The sequence below is a fragment of the Coturnix japonica genome, chromosome 1 (assembly GCF_054131305.1).
Source record: "Coturnix japonica strain WE chromosome 1, WE-NBRP24, whole genome shotgun sequence".
Taxonomy (NCBI): domain Eukaryota; kingdom Metazoa; phylum Chordata; class Aves; order Galliformes; family Phasianidae; genus Coturnix; species Coturnix japonica.
This window is the reverse complement of record NC_140663.1, coordinates 60,156,078-60,178,339: the sequence shown is the minus strand read 5'-3', so window position 1 is coordinate 60,178,339 and position 22,262 is coordinate 60,156,078. Positions and strand designations below refer to the sequence as shown.

The window sequence follows — 22,262 nt, the reverse complement described above, 5'->3', positions numbered from 1 at the left end:
GCTTCCTATTTTATTATGCTGGCCCACAACATCAGAAACAGATGTTGGTATGACGGCAATAAAGATTGAACCTTCCCAGCAATATTCCATTATGTTTTGTTGCCACATGACAGCTGGCAGCAGAGGGGGAATCTGACAAAATGGTATCTGACATAGAAGCTTGTATAAAGCAAAGGTATAGCACTGAATTCCTCCATGCAGAAAAAAAATGATACCCATTGGCATTCATCAACACTTGCTGAATGTTTATGGAGACCAAACAGTGTATGTGAGCACAGTGAGGTGGTGGGTGATGCGTTTTAGCAATGGTGAGAACAACTTGAAAGGCAAGCCATGTTCCAAATGGCAATTCAGCTAGTGCATATTTTTATGAATGGCATGCCAGCTATTGTTTCTCAGTGACAAAAATGCACAGCTAATGGTGGTGACTATGTTGAAAAACTGAGTTTTTTAGTGAGACTCTGATCTGTCAAGTAGTGTGTATTTTCCACAGAAACAAATAGGAGGTATTACTTTCAGAGCAACCTACGTACAAACAGCAAAGCAGGTAAAAAAAATATATAAAAATCAGTCTTTGGAAGGACTTTCCCCACAGTTGCCTACAATAATTATAATGCCCACTGATACCTGTTTAAATGCTTGCAGAACTTCTGCTCGCTGGCTGAAGTGCTTAAATAGTAGATGAAGAGCACCCGAGAGCAAAGGAGGGTAGTCATGCATGATGAGGTGAATGAGGACTCGTAAAAAGGTTCTGCCCCCTTCATCATCAAGTTGAACTGCATTCTTTTCTTTTCTTTAACAGATATGGGAGAGGAAAAAGACCAAATAAAGTAAAATAATAAAATCTTTTGACAGAAATACACAATAAATGTACAATCTTAATTCAATACAGCTCTTACAACCAAACCTAATATGCTGTGGGATATAAATTATAAATGCCCTTTTAACATTGTAAGTATTTAAATCCCACAGTAATATGCCATTTTGGCAATCTTGTAGCAGAAGAGATACTACAGAGTGAAATAAGTATGTGTGAAATGTGTCAAATATTGTGATTAAAATCCAAATTGCAAAAACATTCATTTACATTTTAGATAAACTGCACCAAGTTCATTCACAGTTCGAACAAATTGAAGTCAATGGCATTTTATCAGAGATTAATTGGGCCCTATACTTTTTAATCCTTCCCTTTTCAGCTGACATTAAAATTCAAGAAAAAACAAGCTCAAAAATTGTGGGAATTGAAAAAAGCATCGTATTTCTGGAATCATATTTACAATTTAAAGCAACAGAAATCAAATTTATGTTTAATATATCAAAGCAGAAATAATGTTTCCAAGAAACTATTCAGTCTCTCTGTTCATTTTGAAGATGCAGATGCCAAGGGCTATGTGTTATTTTATATTATGAGAGTTCAGGGAGAGGAAAGGAGATATTGCTCTCACTGGTAAGGACTGAAAGCACATTAGGGACAGAGAGGAAAGATGAGAAATCCCATCCTGAGGATCTCTGTCCCTAGCTCCAAGAAAATCTTTCAAGTCTGAGGCCTTGTCTAAATGGAAAACATTTTTACTAGTATAATTATAATTGTTCCAGAAAAGATAAACCAGGATAGTAATAAGGGTAATAATTCTCCAGTGTGGATATTTTCTGCGCTTGTTTTTTCTTATTGTTTTTCACAGCATAGATGGAAACACTTCCAAAACTTTGCAAGCACCATTTGTGATCTACAGGCCTCTGGTGGTCCAGAGATCATGGCTAATGAAGATCATTAGCTCCACAGCTAATCTGTGGAGCCACATGAAATAGATCATTTTCTGTATAAGTTTGTTAGTAATTTCAAGACACAATGCAACAGTAACCTACTGATCCAAGAAATTTGGGTCGACAGCCATAAAATGTACTAGAAAAGGGTCTATCTCTAAAAGCATATTATAGAGAGGAAAAGAATAGCGTGGTTAAGCCAAGCACACTTGTACACCATTCTCCATCTGTCTTTGGGAACAAATTTTCTACCAGATCTCTTACAACTACAGATGATCAAGAGGGTTGTCACCCCAGTCCCTCAACAAGGCCCACCCACTGGCCAGTCTGTTCAAAATCCAGGTTTTTTCTGGCACTTTTCTCTCCATGTGTAGGTTATATAAAAAGAATTAGCCAAGTGAGCAGAATGGGGTATGAAAATGCATACAGAATCAAGAGAAATTGTCCATAATAAATATCAGTGTGAGTAAAAGGATTACTATAGACAGGTAAAACTTCAGAGATTATACCTGCCAGCAAACATGGTTTCAGCCTGAGCTGCAATTTCATCTATATCTGGAACAATTGCTGGAAAACAATCAAAATAGAAATGTGTAAAGAACATTGATGTTTGTTTAACCTGCAAGGGAAAAAGATTTCTACCTTTAAATCTGGATGTTATCAACTTAAGGTCTAACTGCATCTTTCAGCTAGGTAAAATTCCTTGTACTTAATGGGAAAATGAAAGGGGAAGAACAGTAGGAAAGAACTAGAACACACAGCAGTTAATTATGTTTTACTACTACTTTGGAAGGGACAAATTCTACTGATAGACTGGATTGAAGTGGCACTGTGTCAGAAATGACACAGAATGTGAAAATTCTACATTTTTGGTTAGATCAGCCAACTTCTATAAAGCAGTAAAATGAGACACATGACCTTTACAATATTTATCATAAACCAAATTATTTACCACACAATTATTCTTCTTTAGAATTATTTTAATAACTTAACTATACCTAGTTAAGACTCTAGTATTTCTTAGCCACACCTGTGTTGCACAGCACCTCCAATTAAATTCTCTCCTGTAGCTCATCACACATACAGCTGTCAGCCTTTTAAGTACCTCTGTACTCAAGCCACTCAATTCCCATGCTACATTCACCACACTTAAGCTGTCCTCATCCTCTCTCAAACATGTTTTCAAAAGCTGCATGCTCTGTTACACTTTTCATCTTCCAGTGTTTTGGGGAGTGTACAAATAAGAGAATAAATTGCCATAACAGGAAATATTTGGAACAATAAAGTTTGCATAGAATTATTTTACATTGCAATACAGCAGCAATATTTACCTGAGGGAATCCCAGATGTGTCAGGGGGGGAGGTTGTAGAGCTATCGACGTTCTCATTGTTTTCCCCAAACTCTCTCTTATAGATAGACAGCATATAGGATATTCTATAGTCCAGTCTAACACTGAGAATAAACTACAAAAAGAAGTTTAAAATCAGACTTTTTTTTTTAATAGCACAGGTTTAGGGTTGTGTGTGTGTACAAGGATACAAAGGTTATCATTATAATAAATACATTCACTATGCAAAATGAATTTGTTGTATTTATTTCAGTTTGCCGTGACTTCTCCCTCCCACCTCTACCATCCCAAGATGTATCAAACATTGTCCTGTCTACCGATGAATACTAAGAAACAGATTGTCTACGGGCACCAACATGCTGCCTTGTCCTCACTGCCTACAAGCCAGATCAACACATCCAAACCCAGGTTGAAACTGATTATATTTCAGTCAGACATTTGAGGCCTCATGGAGATAAGAAGTGGAGTGGGGCTAAGCGTAAAGATGACAGGCTCAAGGCTCACTCACTCAGATGCCTGGCAGATGTTTTCTTTTAATTGTTGGTGCCTTCAGCAGTGAAAACTGAAACTCAAACAGGAAAAATTCTAAATCAAACCTGTAAGTGCTGCCTTTAAAATGGAAAAGTGAGAAAAATAAGTTGGCTGGAGACATAAGCACCACTTGAAGGACTGACAGATTTCTACATTTCAACAACTGACTGCTCATCAGCTGAGTTGTAGTGCTTCCCACACGTATGCTCCTATCCCACAGTAAATATAAGCACACAGTACAAAAGGTTTACAATTACTTAACATCTCCATGGGGATAAAAGTTTATATATAAAGTTACTAAGACTCAGGTGACAGGTGATGACTTAGCAAACTTGTTTCTTTGATCTGTAACTAAAGTCTTAAAAGCTTCCCAGACCCAGTGCTTTATAATAGGATTTCAGTAATGTAACTAGCGCCATCTATGCCATCTCAGAGCAAATAAAATGTTCGTTAAAGAAACAATATCTTTTCATTAAAATCTTCTAATAGAAAATAGAGAATAGGTAGTTTTACATGTGGTTCCATGATCAAGTTACCCTGTTGTTATAAAAGCAGGATTTTTACAACTACACATTTCCACAGTCCACGTGTCACCTATGTCTATCAGGCCACCTGTATAATTCTGGTTGATGGTAGCACAGAAATTGTTAAGTAAAAATATGCTCTTACTTAAAATAAGAGGAACGGTTACTATAAGCTTAATATTTCTTAAAATAGAATAGCCTTAATCATCATTGTACAAGCTATGCATAACAATACAATAAATCTAAAATATTCTTGCATTTTAGGTTAATAGCCCAATAACAGAAGGTAACGTGATTTAACTGATTTAACTTAATCCTTCTTCATCATGTTTTAAATGAAACTGAACTACTCTGTATTCTTTATGAACTAAGGTTTTATATACACACATTGGTTGTGGTTCACCCAACATGACAACATGCTAATTTGCAGTAACCTGTCCACATAGCTAAAACATAACTAAGCCACAGATCAAGTAACAGCATAGGATTAAACTGTCTCCAGTCTTGGGTCATCTTGCACTAGATAAGCTGTGGAAGAGGAAAGGTTGAGACAAAATTGTGATTCTTTTTCCTGTGAGTAGACAGGGAACCAACAGGAAGAGGCTGGTGCCCTGGAATCATTCTTCCATGCATCAACCAGTACAGCAAGACACATGGAAGGAAACTTACACAGTCAGAAAATCAAAGGAAAATGGCAAATAGGACATGTGAATGTATTCTTTGGGAGGTATCACTTGATAGCACTCTCATAAGCCTTAACATCCCACTTTTATAACACTCTGTGAGACTTAAGCTAAAGCACACCTGAAATTAACATATGCAGTATTGAAGACCTAATAACTGGTAACCTTTCAGATGACAAGTAATTCAGGTAATTAAATCATTTATAAGCCTTCGGAAGGAATGGAATCCTTCAAAAATGACAATGGTACCAACAGATCAGCAGGATTTACAGAAAATACTGAAAAACTCCTTCTGTGCCGAGTATTGCAAGAACTGGGATTTGATATGCAGAACAAATGTGTGCCACTTTACTCATCATTAGCACAAGATGAAAATTGTATCTCAGGAGGCATGCTAGTGTCATACGACTTGTCAGTTCAGCTGGAAAAACAATCATAATTGAGAATAGTCTGTGGGCAGCTAACAGTGGAAATCTGAAAACAACTTCAAAATTGTATGACCTTGCTTGACCTCCGTGGACCTATGTCCACTCAAATACTAAAGTCAAATAAATAAGCTATATCAGTGTAAAATGAGTGCTAATGAAACTGGAAACACATACATTGTCTTCAGAAAACATTAGTGACGTAGTTTAACATACAAGTTATGTCTTATCACAGTTACAGTGACAGAGTTTCCATAGCACCTAGTTCCTTTGGAAGTATAATACAGTGAAGACCACAACTGTTCACACAAAGTATTGTTCCTCCTCATATCAAAATGTTGTTCGCATAATGAACAGCTCAGTGAATAGTAAGAATGCAGGTATTAGAGCCTTCCATTATGTAAGTAAATTAATAAATGTAAAATGATTGGCATTTAACATTACATCGATCTTTATTACCTGTAAAATCTCAATGATTTTCAATTTGGTGTCCATTACAATCACATCTTCATTCTCTGAGGTGGCAGCTTGCTTGCTTGGGTGAATGCTTGGCTGTACATCAGGGACACTGATGGGAAATATAGATCCTCTGCTTAGTACCATTTGGGTCATCATCTCTCCTACACCATGGATGGTTCTCATAACATTGTTTCCTATGCATTAAACACATACACATATATATTTGCCATCAGTGAAGCATGCTTACAGAGATATATATGACACACAGACCCATGCTGTTAAACTCTTTTACATTCTTAATTGGCCTAATGAAAAACAAATTAGAAGCATTAATTCATCCAAATTAGTTAATGGCTTTGGGATAATTTTCTTCATAGATTTTCTGGGGGATCATTGCTGGCACATCAACAGATGGAAAAGATGTAAAAGCTTTCTACAGCCCTGTTAGTGTGTTCAATAAATCATAAAAAGTAGAGGAGGCACACTATCTATGTCTAAAACCATTCCTGAAAGAGGTTTTAGAGGTTACCTATCTGCGAGAATATTTGGATGATACATATCTCGCATTTTAAAGCATCCTTATGCAAGCAATTCCAGTATTTGACAACATTTACTGTTAGAAAACATTTATTGATAGTTTATTTATGTCTTCCATTGCTGCAATTTATGCTCTTGCTCTGCAGACACAGTGGAGAAGTTATTTGCCATGCCTACTCCCACCAATGCCTTCACTTTGATGACTGCTCATAACACAAAAGCTTGATGGTAAAGATGCGTTTGGTACTCGAGAAGCTTGAATTTCTTATATGTCACACTAACAGAGTAGAGAATTGAGGATGTGAATGTCTGATCAAGCACTGTTTGGTGCAGATCTCTCTGTGGTCCAGGTAACAGGACACACTTCCAACAACTCACATACCAGCAAGAAAACTAATGTAATGAATACAGTAGAAGCATCTCAGCCTAGTCTGCAGCTGCTTCTGGGTATGCAAGTACTGTCTCTAGACAGTAAGACACGCTTATGGATGCTTCAGCTTGCTAAACCTCATGATAAATATGATCAGTCCCATTACACATGATGATGACCTGGACAGCTTGAAAATCTGCATACATTCACTTTTGCATATGTGTTTTCGAGTCTCTACACACTTATGTGCATGCAGTTAGTTTCTGATTATTTGTTGGTTGTTTTTTTTTATTATTCTTCATTTTTGGTTTTGCTTGTGCTTGTATTTTTATTTTTATTTTTATTTTAATAATTGTGTAAAAGCAAAGGAAATCATTCTTTGGCTCCCAGAACAGTCGTTCCCTCAGTTTACAGGAACTCATCTGGGAAAAGCTAAGCAATGGTTTACCTTTCCCATTCACTCTAACTTATATAAATGACCCCATTCAAAAACGTCCCAAGAGAAGGTCAGGGCCAAAGGTTGTCCTAAAAGTTAAACTAGTATCTGCAATCACAGTGCCCTTTGTAATTAGTACCTGGGAAAAAAATGAATTTTACACTAATTTGGCAAAAAACAAATTAGTCCACACTAGTTGCAATGGTACCTATCACTGATGCCAGTTCAACAAACTCCATTTATCAAGAGATACTGTTTGTTCCCATATATTGTACTTGTCTTTTCCTACAGTGAATTCCAATTGGAAATGCATCTCAGGGAATCAATGACTACCTTCTTGCAAAGGCAGAGAGAAGTAAGAATGAGAATATGTTACCGAGCTGCATTAATTAGTTTTCATTCAGGTCTGAACGAATGGAAGAAAGGAAGTGAACAATAGCATCTCTTTGCAGAAATAGGGCATAGACTACACCAAAAGCAAACAAATGGAGATGTAGCTCTGCTGAGGTAAACCTGTAGTTTTCATATGCCTTCTGTACCTTTTATTCACCACAATTTGACAAGTTCTACTCACAGTGTTGATACTCTCTTTCTAGATATATGCTGTAAAAAGTCAAAGCTATATTTTATTTTGTTTGTAATATCCTCTTCTTCTGTCCTTCTTTCTTCAATTAACAGAGCTTAAGTACTGCATGCAGGAAAAGGAGATGCCTTTAACTCTGACTTTAAAAGGAAACACTCAAAGAATTTGCTCCTTCAAAGTCAATGAGGTATATCAGTGTCACGTTTGAGGTCTCATTTGGCATCGAGTCTGGTGTGCAATCAATGTGAATTGGTCTTTTGAAAATGATACATCAAGTCTCTACAAAGGGGGAAAAATGTATTTCTGACATTGCAGGATGTTAAGAAAAAAAGTTTGATGTTAAAGAAATGGCTGAATTCTCACAGTAGGAAGGCACGAAGTTCCTCTAACTGACTAGAACTGCATAAAGCAAATAAAAGTGACTCCAAATAGCATCCCTGATGCAAAATAAAAATTGCCCATTTACCTTTCAAATAAAAATAATAAAAAAGAAAAAGGGGAATAAATTGTACGTGTGTTTTTCCCTCCCTCTCTCTCTCCATCCCCTTTCTATCACTAGTCTAAACATTAATTTTCACTGTATTATTTACACACATGTAAAGCTAGATCACTAAATAAAGAACCTTTAATCCTTAAAAGGGCTTTAGTTAAATTGACTTTTTGTACCCTCTTCATCTCCAAACTGTGATACAAATGATTATATTCAAATCATCCTGTCCTTAATGCTAACTGATAAGTTCATTTGAATACAAAAAGATGTATAGGTTATGCATTTCCTTCATAGTCTGTGATATTCTTGGCTCTAAATCTCACTTGGGAAGACATCATCCTCTCATTCACAACAGAGATCTAAAAATCTCTTCCACAGCAGTTGTACAGAGTTGAATATAAATAGAGGCACTGCTATCTGGAAAGCTCAGGAATTCTTTACAAAAAATAACTTGTGTCAGTAGGGTTTACCAATTGACAATTAAACCACTTAGTTCTAAAAACAGTCCAAAAGATACTCTTCTAGGGTAGAGTAGACAAACTGTTGTTTGTTCTAAATAAGGTAGAAGAGTTTTGCTTTATCTTAAAAAGTTCCTACACACCCTTCAAGAGTAAAATCTAATAGTGTACAATTAGCAAAAAAGGTAGTCAAGACAAGTTTTTGTATAAGGAGTCAGAAAAATCTGACTCTTGGAAAACAATTACAGGTAACACTCGTGATAGGCATAGATACTTATTCTCCCACAAATTATGTTCAAGAATAGCCCCAAGCCCCAGTCATCACATTTATTAACAGACATCACAGCCCTGGTCTCTCTACCACTGTAGGTCAGGAAGTAATCAACTCTCTGCTTAATGTTTTAGATACAACTCATGTTTTTGAAGAAAACAAGCTGGGATTTTGCCTGGAGCATTCATCCTGCTTATTTGACTGTCCTTGCTGGGTTGCTGAATAGGCAACACAGGGGATGAGAAATCCTGTCAAGGGATTTGTATTCCTGTGTGACTGTGGATTTAGTCAGTTTCCCTGCATTTCAGGACCACTTCCATAAATGAGGAGAAAACTGAGAATACCCTCCCCATCTCTAAAATGAACACCAAGAGGTTTGATATAGTAAGGACTGGGAAAGACTCAGCTAATATGACAACGGAGTCTAAAAAAGCAATCGGAAGTAAAAACAGATGAGATGACTCCTGCCCTTTCTCCTCAACAACAGAACGTCATCAGTGGTAAAAGATGGTACAAACCAGTGAGTGGTAGCTATGAGGCAGCTTCCCAATAGAATCTTTAACAAGGATAAAACCTCTGTCCACAACACACCTTGACTATTGACTTCACATGGCTGATGTAAAGAGATGGAGACAGAAAAGTAAAGGGTTACTGTAGAACTTATCTATATTGTCATTTCAAGTTGTATTTCATTAGTGTGGAGGAAAGGTCATTAGTAACAGAAATGTCTACTTAAGCTAGTTTAGTATTTACAGCTGAAGTGGGTAGTGACTCCAGGTTGCTTTATTTCTCTCAGTAACATCAGTGAATAAGGATATAATGGCTAAACTCATTTTGGTAAATTTTCTAGTAACTGTATGATATTGACAAATACTATTTTTATTTAACTGAGAGTAAATCTAAGGAGAACATTCTCAGAGTGAAAATAGTAAAGCAACCAGAGCAATTCAGCATACTTTTCAGTCGATCTATTTCAACTGCTATGTTTTGTAACGTTCTGATGAAATGTAGCCATCTCTTACAGTAGACAGCAAACAGCCAGCAGATCTACACACGGATAGGAAGCAGCTGACTGGGTCTCAACAATGAGAGGAGCAAAAACTGGAGAAACAGAAAGAAATATATGTGAACTCTGATTACTTTTGCATGTACTTTGCCAAAGCTGAAACGAAAACAAGTCTGAGCTGCGCTTTCCTATCATACTGCCACACTTATCCTACTGATCTCCCTCATTTGTTGATTTCTCTGAGCATAAGGTACAGGCATTCCAACATGTTTGAGAAGGGTGGCAAGAAGAGAATGCGCACGGAAACACTGTAACATGCTAGTCTGAAAAAGCAGCCACAACTCTTATCAGCAAAAATATTCAGAGCTGTGGTTGACCAACAGTGGAAGAGAGCTCCATGCAATCCCCATGAATCTTTTTTTCTTCTTCTCTGCTTCTCCTTCTGACAAGATAAGTCCAATCTCATGAACTTTCCATAAGCAGTGGAACAAATCAGGAATGCCTTCTTTGAATTTACAGTCCCACAAGGCTTGTCAATGAATGAGTGAAATGACTGTATGCACAAGTGGTAATTTAAAGGAGCTGCAGACTGACAATGAAGCAAGAGGAAAGAAGAGAATGCCTGTCATGTTCTGAAAAGACAACCATGCATCTCCTTTTCATTACTTTTTATTACAGTGATCACAACTTCCTAATGAATATCAGTTTCTGTCACAAAACTGTAGCACATAATCTCATACAATTTAGCACAACTGACAACGCAGCGGCCTCTCTGAGTAAAAAAAGACTTTTCACAGGAGTCAATTATGGAAAAAAAATATAACAACCACCCAAGTAATGGAAATAGTGGATAATTTGACACTTCATTTTCTACGTAAACATACTTTCTTGATAAGTCACTTACTGGTTGCAAAAATTCTACAAACAAAATATAAAAGTAAACACCAATTTGTGATATAATACAGTATAGATGGTGAGAGACAAAATACCATACTCAGAAAAATAACTGTCAGAGCCAGTTTACTGACAATTCTGCTGCCTTTTCTTTTGATTGTTTCTAGCAAGTCACTACATGGCAGCCTCAACTTGTTCTCAGTGGACAAGTATCCACTGCATTTTGAGTACTACAAATAGCAAAGAGAAGCGAGTGGCAGATGAATGTGAATAAACAATGAACTGCTTCAAAGGCTGGCAAATATTCTTAGAGTGAGTCGTGCCCTATTTCACAGATGTTCCCAATACATCACTGAACTGATGTGCAGCCTTATTTGTTTAAAAATTAACTGTACACACCTGATCTGGTCCTTAGTTGCCACAGAGGGTCAATCTACTCTTACTAACATTGTTCAGTCTTCCTCTCCTATAGATGTAGAAAAGATAGATTCCTATGACTCAATGTGCAGAACTGCTCAGCCTCTTCCAGCTGAAACATTTTTCCAGCATGCACATATCCCTATGAAAGGCACCTGCCTTTTCAAAAGCATTCTAACACCTGACAGCTCTCATTAGGGACTGGAGAAGCTGCATATTTAATACTTCTAGAAACTAAGTAATGAAATAGGAGCTGACATACAATGGGTTCTTCAGGAAATCTAGTACTTAATGGCCAGATAAATATACATGGGTCTAATGCTCCAACTACATTTCATTAACCCAACCAACACATGGTTCAGTCTTGCATACATAAATATGGGGGGGAAAAAAGAGACAAGTCAAATGCTTTGCAATAAATGTGGCATTTTTTCCTATCTTCTCTGCAATTACAAAGTTAGAAAGACAACTCCCTGATCTCAGCAAACCTGAGCTTGACCTTAGGAAGACCGATGAATGACCAGATATTTCAACTTCTTACAAATACCTCCTAGAAAACACTTAAGTTCCATTTTATCAGGGCACAAATCAGAGAGCATGTGCTACTACAAAAGCCATTAACTCCTCAAACAACCAAACACAGAGGCCGAAAGGCTGCAGTGAATAATAAGTTGTGCTATGACCCCAAATGTTTTCACATACTGCTTGGAAACTACTTCTCTTCTGAACTTGGGGATGGCTTCTAGACCAAAGTAATCCCACAGGATATGTAAGCTTCCAATAGAAAAGAAATCAAGAGACTCAATAGACTTTGAAAGCCATTTTTCCTTAACAAACTGAGCAGATGGCCCATCTTTAGTTCCTTCTGCTTTCCTCATCATTCCCAAAGGAAGCTTTTGGCTAATGTTCAGCTGCAGCTTGAATCCCTAGATACAAAACAACATCAGTCCCATCTGTACAATGCATTGGCAGCTGCAAGAACTATTTTATTAGCGGTTTTCCTGTTCTACTTTCCCGAAGCATAAACCTCCTCCCACTTGCCAAAAAATGCGACAGGTCAGAAAAAATCCTACGCAGTCTTTGAGTGTCCCTTCCAAGAACCTCATTTAGTGTGAGAAGAGCCTTACCTCTCTATCTTGATCAAGAAAAGTTGTTGCTGGGTTCTAAGAAAGACCTAGACAGAGGATATGGCTAAGTTATACCTGATATGACTTAAAAGCTCCGTTATCTACATCAGCTATTATCTACCACCATCTTTCTGCAATAAAAGCCCCTATCCCCTACTGGACTGGATAATCTTGTAGGTCTTTTCCAACCTTGGTGATACCATGATCTTGTATCATTCACAGCACACTATTCATTCAGAGGTGATTCAGTCAAGCCTTGTACATCAATACAAAGAGACCTGGCCTTCCCCTCAGTCAGTTTGCTCTGCCTTCAATGTTGCTTAAGAGGAAAGAGAGGAAAGATGGGAAAGTCAGCAGCATCAGAGGGGTGCACTCAGATACCCCTCACTACTTACAGTCTGAAGTCTATTAGCACCTACCACCACCCAAAGTCCACACTTGCCAGACTGACCACACCGGTCCTGTTTCCCCACAGACACCTGCATACTTAAGACCCCTCCAGCCAGGCCCACTTCTTCCATTACAGCCTCTGAGGCCTCCTCCTCCATTTGCAATCCCCTAAAGCTCACTGCTACATTAGGCAACATCTGGCAGGTTGTTAAAAGTCCAAAACCTTTACTGTCATTAAAGTCAGTTCTCAGTGCAGTTGACCTTGTATCAAGCTGTGCCTCCTCAGTGTCAGCACACTCAACCAGTTTTTAAGACAATACTTGTAACAGCTTTCCAAGTGACTGCTGTCATAGGAGCCCTGACTCCAAATGGCCTTGACTGTCAGTTTCACTAAGACCCACACTGCTTATCCACCATCAGCTTTTCAGAAGTTTCAGTGCCATGTTAAAGCATGCAGCAATGCCAGACTGTGCAGATCCTCTGGTAGAGAACTGTATATACAGCACTGTCTGGTTATCAAGAGCTAAATTAAATACCCAGTAGAGCCGTGGCTCTACCTTTCTTTGCCTTTGTTGATTAGTCTACATTGCTTCATGCAATTTAATTTTTTGTTGTGAAAAGTTATGGCCATTTTTAAGACGTATAATAGCAACACTTCAGTACCTAAAGGACCACATTTTATTTCAAACCCTTTAGAGCTATATATTATTTGCCAGAAGCATTAAGCCTTACAGCTCTGTTTGTGAAAGAGGTATTAATTTTTACAGGTTTTCTACAGCATATGCCCATAAAGACTGCAGAGCCTATCATAAAGAGGCCAGGAATCACACTTTATTTCTTCATTATGCCATTTTTCATCGCTCAAAAGCTAGCTGACCTCGGGTGAGCCTCACAGAAAACCTAATGCATTACATTAAGGGCAGCAGGTGAGGACACTTCTACAGTCTATACAGCCCTCAGAACTGAGGGGGGAAAAAAACCCAAAACACTACCAAAAAAAGTACCAATATGCAATGTGCATACATTTGCTATCCAACCCCTGAATGAATATGGCCACCTCAGTCTTAATTACTGCATATCCACCAGCCTTTACTTTTAGCAAGCGAACTTAACCACTGCCTGGTCATGGTGAATATCCTCCAAACTTCACCCTCTCCTGACACTGCCTACCCCAAAAACCAGTAAGCAATGTGAAAAATAAAGCCTTCCTATCATGAATATTAGGGGAAGGAAAGATAGAAAAAAACTACATACATCAGCATGCTCACCCTGATGGTAAAAAGCACCAGGGGAATCAAGTCTTCTAGCTGAGTTACAGCTATGAAACAGATATTGATTCCTAGAAGAGCAATGGTCTCTGGAATCACATTAACCTTTCTTTCCACAATACTTTCCACAATAATCTCCACACTTTCCTAAGGGTTAAATCTTTTACCATCTAACTCTCTTTTTTCTTTTTTTTTTTTTTTTTTTTTGAGACTGCTGGCATAAGTTATTACTCCAGTCAGCCACTGCCTCATTAGCTTTGTTAATCAAAATGTGCTTTGAGTAGATACTTCCAATTGTTAACCAGATAAAAGAACAGTTAGCACACACAAACTCAAAGCTGAGAAACAACATAAACTTTTCTAGTAGTCCTGGATGAAATCTGGTCCTTCTTGATACAGAGGACCCAGAGACACAGTAGAAAGGGCAGGTCCAACCTCATTCTCAATGCTTTTCTAGTAGAAGACTCGACAGCAGTTCCCTGATATGCAGATATAGAAATGGCAGCTCGCTGCTACTGAACTCTGCATGAGACAGAGAGGACTTCCCCATCCCAGCCCTGCCAAGGTGGAATCCTTGAGGTGGTGAATCACAGGTAAATCAAAGTGAATCACAATGAAGCAGCAAAGCCTACAGCATGACACAGGGGTCAGACTTTTCCTGATATGATTCTAGGAGGTGTTCCAAGATCCTGGGATGTTTGTGAACACATCTTTACCCTTTACTCCCTTCAGTCTACAGAAGGTAAATACTATCATTGCCATTTGCTCTCTATAACTACCTGAAAGAAGGTTATGGTGAGCTGGAGGTCGACCTCTTCTCTCATGCAACTAGTGATAGCATTAGAGGGAATGGCCTCAAGTTGCACCAGGAGAGATTCAGGTTGGATGTCAGGAAATACCACTTCTCTGAAAGAGTAGTCTGGTGCTGGAATGGACTGCCCAGGGAGGTGGTGGAGTCACCAACCCTGGAGGTGTACAAGGAACATTTAGACATTGTGTTGAGGGACGTGGTTTAGTGGGAAATATTGGTGATGGGTGGACGGTTGAATTGGATGATCTATTAGGTCTTTTCCAAGCTTGGTGATTCCATGATTCTATTTCTTGTATGTCGTTATTCTCATTTCCAAATTAACTAAATAATGCTGAGCTGCATGGCAAACATGTAGCTTGCCTGCTAATATTATCATGTTGTTTCGCCTTCCAGATCTGACATATGCTGCAGCTGCATGGTTTGACTAAAATCAGCTATTTGAAAGATCCATCACGTACAAAGAAAATGTGCATTTTAGTTCTCAAAAGATAAATAACCAATATTGGACAATGCAGATTGGCTCCTGACTTTGGAATTATACAGCAGGGTACACTTACTAGAAAAGCAATGACTTAACCTTTTAATTAAAACTGTAAGAAATTGTAATGTTCTTGAAAGATGCCAGAATGAGCACTATTAATAAGTTGTCACTGTAACAAAAAATGCCTCATTAAGATACAGACAGTTTAATTTTAAACCCCCTATCTTTTAGAATCTAAAAGGGAAAAATGAAACAGAAAAAAATGATCCAATAATTAAAAAAAATCATTCCAAATTATTATATTTGGACTGAAAACAGAAGCCGGAAGCAGCATTTCCAACTCAATTCATTTTTAGGATGCAATCTAAGTAAGAAGTTTTCCAAAAAAAACCAACTTTTTTTTTTTTTTCTTTTTTTTTTTTTTTTTTTTCCCACTGTCCTATCTCACAAATGTTTATAGCCAATTTTCCCTAATCTACCTCCAACAAATAAGGTCACACCTGAAAACTACATACATATCGATTTAATTCTGAGTAAGGTAACTGATGCTGGCATTTAAATCAAGATTTTTTACGGCAGTAAGGCACAACATAAACAATAACGTAAGGATCTTTTTAGTTACTGTGCAGAACCAATATAGAGAAACTTGCACAGAACATCAAGGGCTACCTCAGCCATCCCTGTGACTCAGAATTTAAGAGAAGGATGGAAAGGAATATCTTGACATAAAAGGTCAAATAAGTCTTGGTGTAACTTCCACTAAGACTAAAAATGCATCCCATTTTGAAGATTTTCTTCAACAAGTCAGTCCTTGATATATGTACTTCTTTACTTGGCAAGTAATTTTACTAAAATAAGCAAGAAGTATAAGGAATAATTAATAAACAGGGAAAATGAATTTGGAGCGCTCGTTGTGAATTTGGTCATTTTAATTTTGGAGCCTACATTTTCAAGAGACTTCCCACCATCAACATCCATCTCATTCTTCCCTACCCTTACAATTATATTCATTCTTAAAATCCTGACCGTATATCTCATGTTGTAGAGCAGTGGTCAAATTGGGGAAGAGTCAAGCTCATCAGTTTTGTACAACTCCACATTATGGGAATCAGAAGCGGAAAGATTTTGTTGTTATTGGTCTGGAACAAATCAATGTCAATAATGGAAAGGCAGAATATATGATCTGTCCCCAAATTTTTTCAGCACTGAGTTTCCATTAAAAATCCATATTTTTTAACAAAACTAAAATGCAAGACTTATCATGTAAAATAAACAGATTCAACCCCAATTTTTTAATTTACATAGTGCTACCCCATAGGATCTACCAGTGCTGCAGAATAGGAGTTACACGACTTTTCCATTTATTCATACCTCTTCACAGGTCACTTATTCTAGAACTTGTAAATCAACTGAATTTCTGAGGCATAATTATTCTCAAAATACTGCTTCAAAGTACCTACTTAATATCAATCCAATAAATTTACAACAAGATAGGGTAATGAAACAGAGCCCAAGCTGCTTTTCTATAGCCCTTTCCTCAACAGAATCACAGGATTAAATCCCTGGTGTTTGATAAAAGTTGAACATATTTATTTACACAATTAATTCATCAGCTTCAGAACACATACAATCTTACCTACCTCATTATTTCTTTAGATAAACATAATGAATTTTGCAAGTTGTAGCAGCTGACTTTCTGTATGAAGGAAGCTGTGCATACCTGCATACCTGCATATCCCTAGAGCATTTGTAGGGACACTTAATTGCAATACTTTGCCTTCAAAGGCAGTGTCAATATAAATGTTTAAAGTGCGCAAGAAGCACAAGAGTGCACAAGAAGCAAAGCACTATGAAATCAGAATGCAAAAAAACTAAAAGAACATCACTCAGCCATGTGATTATATCACACACAGGTCTGTTCCAGCAACCCTAATTCAGCAAGGAATCAGTCAAACACAGATCAAAGCACAGTCTCAAGCCATGACTCCCTCAGCCTCAGCACTGCTTGCAATTTAACATACACTGAGGCACAGAAGGTCTTGTCTACCACAAATCCACCACCACTCCAAGACAGAAAACACAAACACCTTTTTTACCTTTCTGTGGGCTCAAAAACCACTTCATCGCGTCTGAAAAGGCCAGACACAGAAGCACCCAACCACACTACAGCACATGTCAGCACATTCAATTAGCTCAATTCTTCCTAGCTCAGTGTGGACAAATCACACCACTGATACCACTAAGTGATACCTAGTGATGCAGAGACTACACAAGCAGGTTAAATGCTCTGTGTGTCTAGAGCTTATTTCAAGTTTTCTCATTACCTAGTAGCAAAGACGAAATCAAGGATGTGGATGGATGATAGCTACAGGACTGGTTTAAAAGGGCTACTACTTACTATCAGTCCAATGACTATCCTCAATCTGATTAAAATTTTTTTTCAGTTCCCATCTGGATACTGAGACGAAAGTTACATCACTGCTGGACCTCTGACGGGATGGAAAGCAGATCGTGATGACTTAAGAATCTTCAAATCCCTCATACTGAAAGTATAGTACCTGGTGATTTCCTCTTGAACCCCTTCTCTAATCTTAATTTGCCACTAAATGTTGAGTGGTTGCTTTTTGGTGGTTAAGTTTTCTTGTTGTTTTTTTTTTTGTTTTGTTTGTTTGGTTGGTTGGTTGGTTTGGTTTGGTTTGGTTTGTTTGTGTGGGTTTTTTTTGTATGTCTTTTCTTAATGAAAAGCACTACTCTGTTTTGCTTGAGTAGTGTGTTTTTCAGACATGAAATATACTCTCCAAGAATGAAATTCTACAAGTTACGTGATCAAAATTACTGAATAGGTGGTATGATACTGCTTCTAAATTACGTATCTTTGTGCCATTTGCGTCTTCATAGCCTAATGCTGTCCTAGGCCTGCCCTTTCAGAGGATGAAAGAGCACTAGTAAGATGCTTGGGCATAGTAGATGCTGATGATCATTCTGAGTATCGATTGCAAGGATAAATTATACAGCTTAAGTTTTACAACCTGCCAAACGGAAAAGCAGAGGGAGGCTGAAGACAACATATAACCATCTGAAGATGGAGATCTTTTATAAAAAACTGTAGAAGGCCTCTTTAGCAAATCTTACAGTGATTTTAACATTAAGAACACTTGTCTCCCTACGTCAAAAACCCAGCGCTACTTTAAAGCCCCAGTTTGTCAACTAAGCACTCTAATCTGGTTAAAAGAATATTCTAAACTGACAAACAGGTGTACAGGATGGCCTCATCTAGATTTCCATCATCTGGTGCTTCTGCAGTTCTTGGAAAAGTTACACTATATGTGCAGAGGAGACTGACAAATTCCTGTGCCATATATGAGACATCATAATTGTTGTGCCCAGACAAATGCTACCTTTGTATTTTCTGAGGATGGTTAATCCAAAGGATGCCAAAGCCTGGATCCAGATTTGAAAGCTCAGTTCTAAACAAGCAAAGGAGCACTAGCATCAATACAGTAACCACAAATCATGAAGTCTGCAGCTCTGTTCAGAAAGGTTCCTTTTTAGATGAGCATCTTAATGTGACCTGTGATACGCCCTGTTGGTGACTTTATGTGTGGATAAATAACTTGGAAAATCAGTGAGATATTCCAAACAGTTCTCCAATATAGCAAGTTACACACTCGAATTTTGTTGTGTTTCTTACCTCCATCCTGAAACTTGCTCAGTCTTTCAAAGTATGATGACATAGGAACTTGAACAATATCTAGAATTGCCAGAAGTGTCCGAGTCAGTCTGAGAAGCTCACTAAAACTATAAAAGCCAAAGTATATGAGGTTTCGAGCTAGATGTACCACCTGTGACAAAAATAAAAGTGAAGGAAGTATTGTTAATCTTTGGGTTATTACATTAGATAAAATCACATTTTACACAGCATCTCGCACAGCAATCGAGATCTAGAGTGCATTCACATTAGTACAAGTGTTTCCACTATTTAAATTGGCTTTGGACCAAGGCCACAGACATCAAATGTTTTTCAGTCAGACAAAAAGATTGAAAATAACCTGAGGTTTAAGATGGACTGAAAATATAGAATTGCATCTGAGAAAACAAGTAAGACTAAGAAGAAAAAATCCAGGAAACTGTTTAAAAGGGCAGTAGTTGTACAGGAGATGGAAAAGAATAATCTTTGACTGTGGAAAGTTTGAATGAAGGTGATTTAAGATGACCAGAGGTAGGAGCAAAAAAGTTCTGGAGGTAGATTGAAGCGAGAATTGGAAAAGATATAAGCACATCCCCCTTATTCAACTTTATTTGAATATATATTATTTAGGTCTATCTGAAGTTTCTGTCAGGAATTTCAAACAATATTTGGAATGCAAGATTATTCTGAGAATTTCTTTCCATGTCCTGTCCTACACAGAGAATAGTACTCGCTTACACTGAAAAATTCCTGCATGCTGATTCACTAACGTGGAGAGAAAGAATGCATCATCATTCACACTCCCTCCACACACATCCCTTCTCCTGCCTCTGAAATACAACAGTCTTAGGAGAAGAAGGGAATAATAGAGCTGTTTGACAGAAGACAGTAATATTATTCTCTGTAGTAATAGTTATCAACAAGAACACCAGAATTAGAAATCGGGGTTTCACTGGGACATTTATTCTGAAGGTGCCTTTATTTTGAAAGTTCAAGTGTTCATCTAGGAATATCATAAATTAGGATGGAGATAGCTGAGAAGTACCTCAAATGTAAGTTTATTTTTCTCTTTGTCACCAAAGGGAAAAGGCTGATTTACAACTTCTTTCAAGTACTCTTCCACAAATTCCATAGTTAGTGCAAATTTCCTCTTCATTTCATTTCTTGAAGAATCTGTGAAAGAATCATACCTACAATGCAAGACACAGAAGGAAGGGATCAGTTGGCACTAAAGAATAAACAAACAAGCAATAATGCATTAAAATCACTATCAGTTCTTGGCGAGGTGAAGGGGTAGAGGTCAACTAATTCTACACAGACATGAAATGAGGTTTCCTCTTAGCCTTCCGTTCTCCTTTACTATCACTAGAAGAAAGACAGCAGACCAGGCAAGCAGCTCAGGACAATCAGCTTCCACCACCAATTAGACTCTGTTGTCCTAAGTCAAAACACTCCCTTGAATCAGTAGCAGAAGCAATTCTGCCTGCCGCATTGCTACGCTTCATCCTCTTCATCTCTTCAGCTAGATATTCCATGTCTAGGTCTAGCCCAGCAGTGCTGCTCCATTAAATCATTTAAGCCAAAGAAGGCTTCCACTGAAGTCAACCGGCCCTTCTTCCACACTTAAATTTAACACGTGCTTAAGCACTTTGCTGAATGGAGACCAAAGCTTTAGTGAACTCTTTCTGGGGCAATAACTGCATTTAGCTGTACATTTTGGTTTTCCAACTTTAACTTTCAGTTGAGGAAGAAATTTAATACTAAATTCCAATGTGGTATATGTCTGATGTTAGGCACAATTTGATTACTTCAAGTTCTGCTGTTCTGAGGAAAGGCCATTCCATTTTATCTTGTTTGTTCTGTATAAGAGAAATAAAGTGAGCAATAAAGTGAAGTAAAATGGAAGATGTAGGCACTATTTAGTGATGGGACTCAGGAGGTCAGGTTGATGGTTGGAACTTCAGCTCAGATCCTGAAGATCATTTCCAACCTGGATGATTCTGTGTTTCTATTTCCAAGTAAAGCTACCCAAGAAAGCTTCCAAGGTTAACAATAACTAATTGCTTATTGTTCTATATCTAAATATCTTTTTACATGCATGTGTTGACATTAGACAGCTACAACCATTTTGTTCTAAGAGTAACCCCAATAAAATAACTTTGTACCATATTTTGCAGCATTTTCAACTCACTCATGAATTGTGATCTTGGTAGGAATTTCAGTCCACAATCTGGCATATCTGACAGGTACCACTGATTCCTGAGGATCTCTGTCCACATGCATGTGTAGCATCAAGCGGCAAAAAGAAGCCCGGAGGTCATAAGGAAGGCTTTCATCAGACATACATCGCAGGATCAAGTCTACTGATAGTTGTGCAGAAATTTGGTTGATGGCTAAATACTGGCGGTCCAGGCACATTCTTGCAAAGAGGTTCAATTGGTACCTTAAATAAGAATAATAGCACATTTCCAACTGACTCACTTGAATACTATGAAACAATGAACCTCAGAATCTCACTTTACAATCATGATGTCAGCGCTTCTGTTGTAAACAGTAAGAATGATTAAGAGTGGTTTTGATAACCAAGGGACAAAGTTGCTGTTAAATATTTTAATGTCAGGCTCCAATCCCCATTAAGACTGGGCTCCCTTTGAAACTCAAAGCACTGTTCAATGGAAGGCTGAAGCATTTAAACAGTTTGTTTTCAATCAGTATAAAACACTGTTCCATGATTCCATCTCCATTCTATACTCTAGGAAGTTGTGAACACTCCTTCTTCAGTGTATATCTTGCTTCCCAGAACAGTACAGCATTAAAAAAAAAAAGCTTCATGAATAAAAGGTAAGGGGAAAATTAGAGAGACACAAAAAGCTGTCACAAACAAAGAAAACTCAGTGTATGTCTGGAACAGATAACAAAGATTGTGATGCTTCCTAAAGGAAAAATCTGAAACAAACTTTTAATCCCTGTTTCTGGTACGATTTGCTTTCCTTTTGCAATACTGGCAATTGGAGTGGATAAGAACTGTGCCAGGTTCCAGGAAGAGTCTACATTTTCATCTATATGCATAAGCAGTTTTACCTGTAGTAGGTAAGAACTTCTAAATCAACTTTTGTGCCCTCCTTTGCCTCCTGAGCCAGGTGTCTGATGGCTTTGCCATGAGGTTCCTTGTTACTGTCAATCCAGTAAAGCCACACTTCCTCTTCATCAATGTCATCTGAGATGACTGGGCATTCTAAGGGATTGTCCATTTGTGTTGAAATCAGCCTGCAAGTATAAACCATTGACAAGGGAGCCACT

General features: G+C 37.8%; 1 protein-coding gene across 6 annotated transcripts in view; it reads right to left on the bottom strand.

Moving 5' to 3' along the window:
* Positions 1-22,262, bottom strand: part of ITPR2 (inositol 1,4,5-trisphosphate receptor type 2) — a 253,887-nt gene that overhangs the window by 150,390 nt on the left and 81,235 nt on the right. For all 6 annotated transcript variants that reach the window (XM_032446237.2, XM_085541626.1, XM_085541631.1 and 3 more), the window contains 8 exons: positions 22,044-22,229; positions 21,154-21,405; positions 20,008-20,152; positions 18,966-19,116; positions 5,736-5,929; positions 3,096-3,228; positions 2,274-2,331; positions 628-793 (listed from right to left, as the gene is read on the bottom strand). In XM_032446237.2, coding sequence (XP_032302128.2) covers positions 628-793; positions 2,274-2,331; positions 3,096-3,228; positions 5,736-5,929; positions 18,966-19,116; positions 20,008-20,152; positions 21,154-21,405; positions 22,044-22,229 — 1,285 coding nt within the window. The remainder of the gene's footprint in view (positions 1-627; positions 794-2,273; positions 2,332-3,095; positions 3,229-5,735; positions 5,930-18,965; positions 19,117-20,007; positions 20,153-21,153; positions 21,406-22,043; positions 22,230-22,262) is intronic.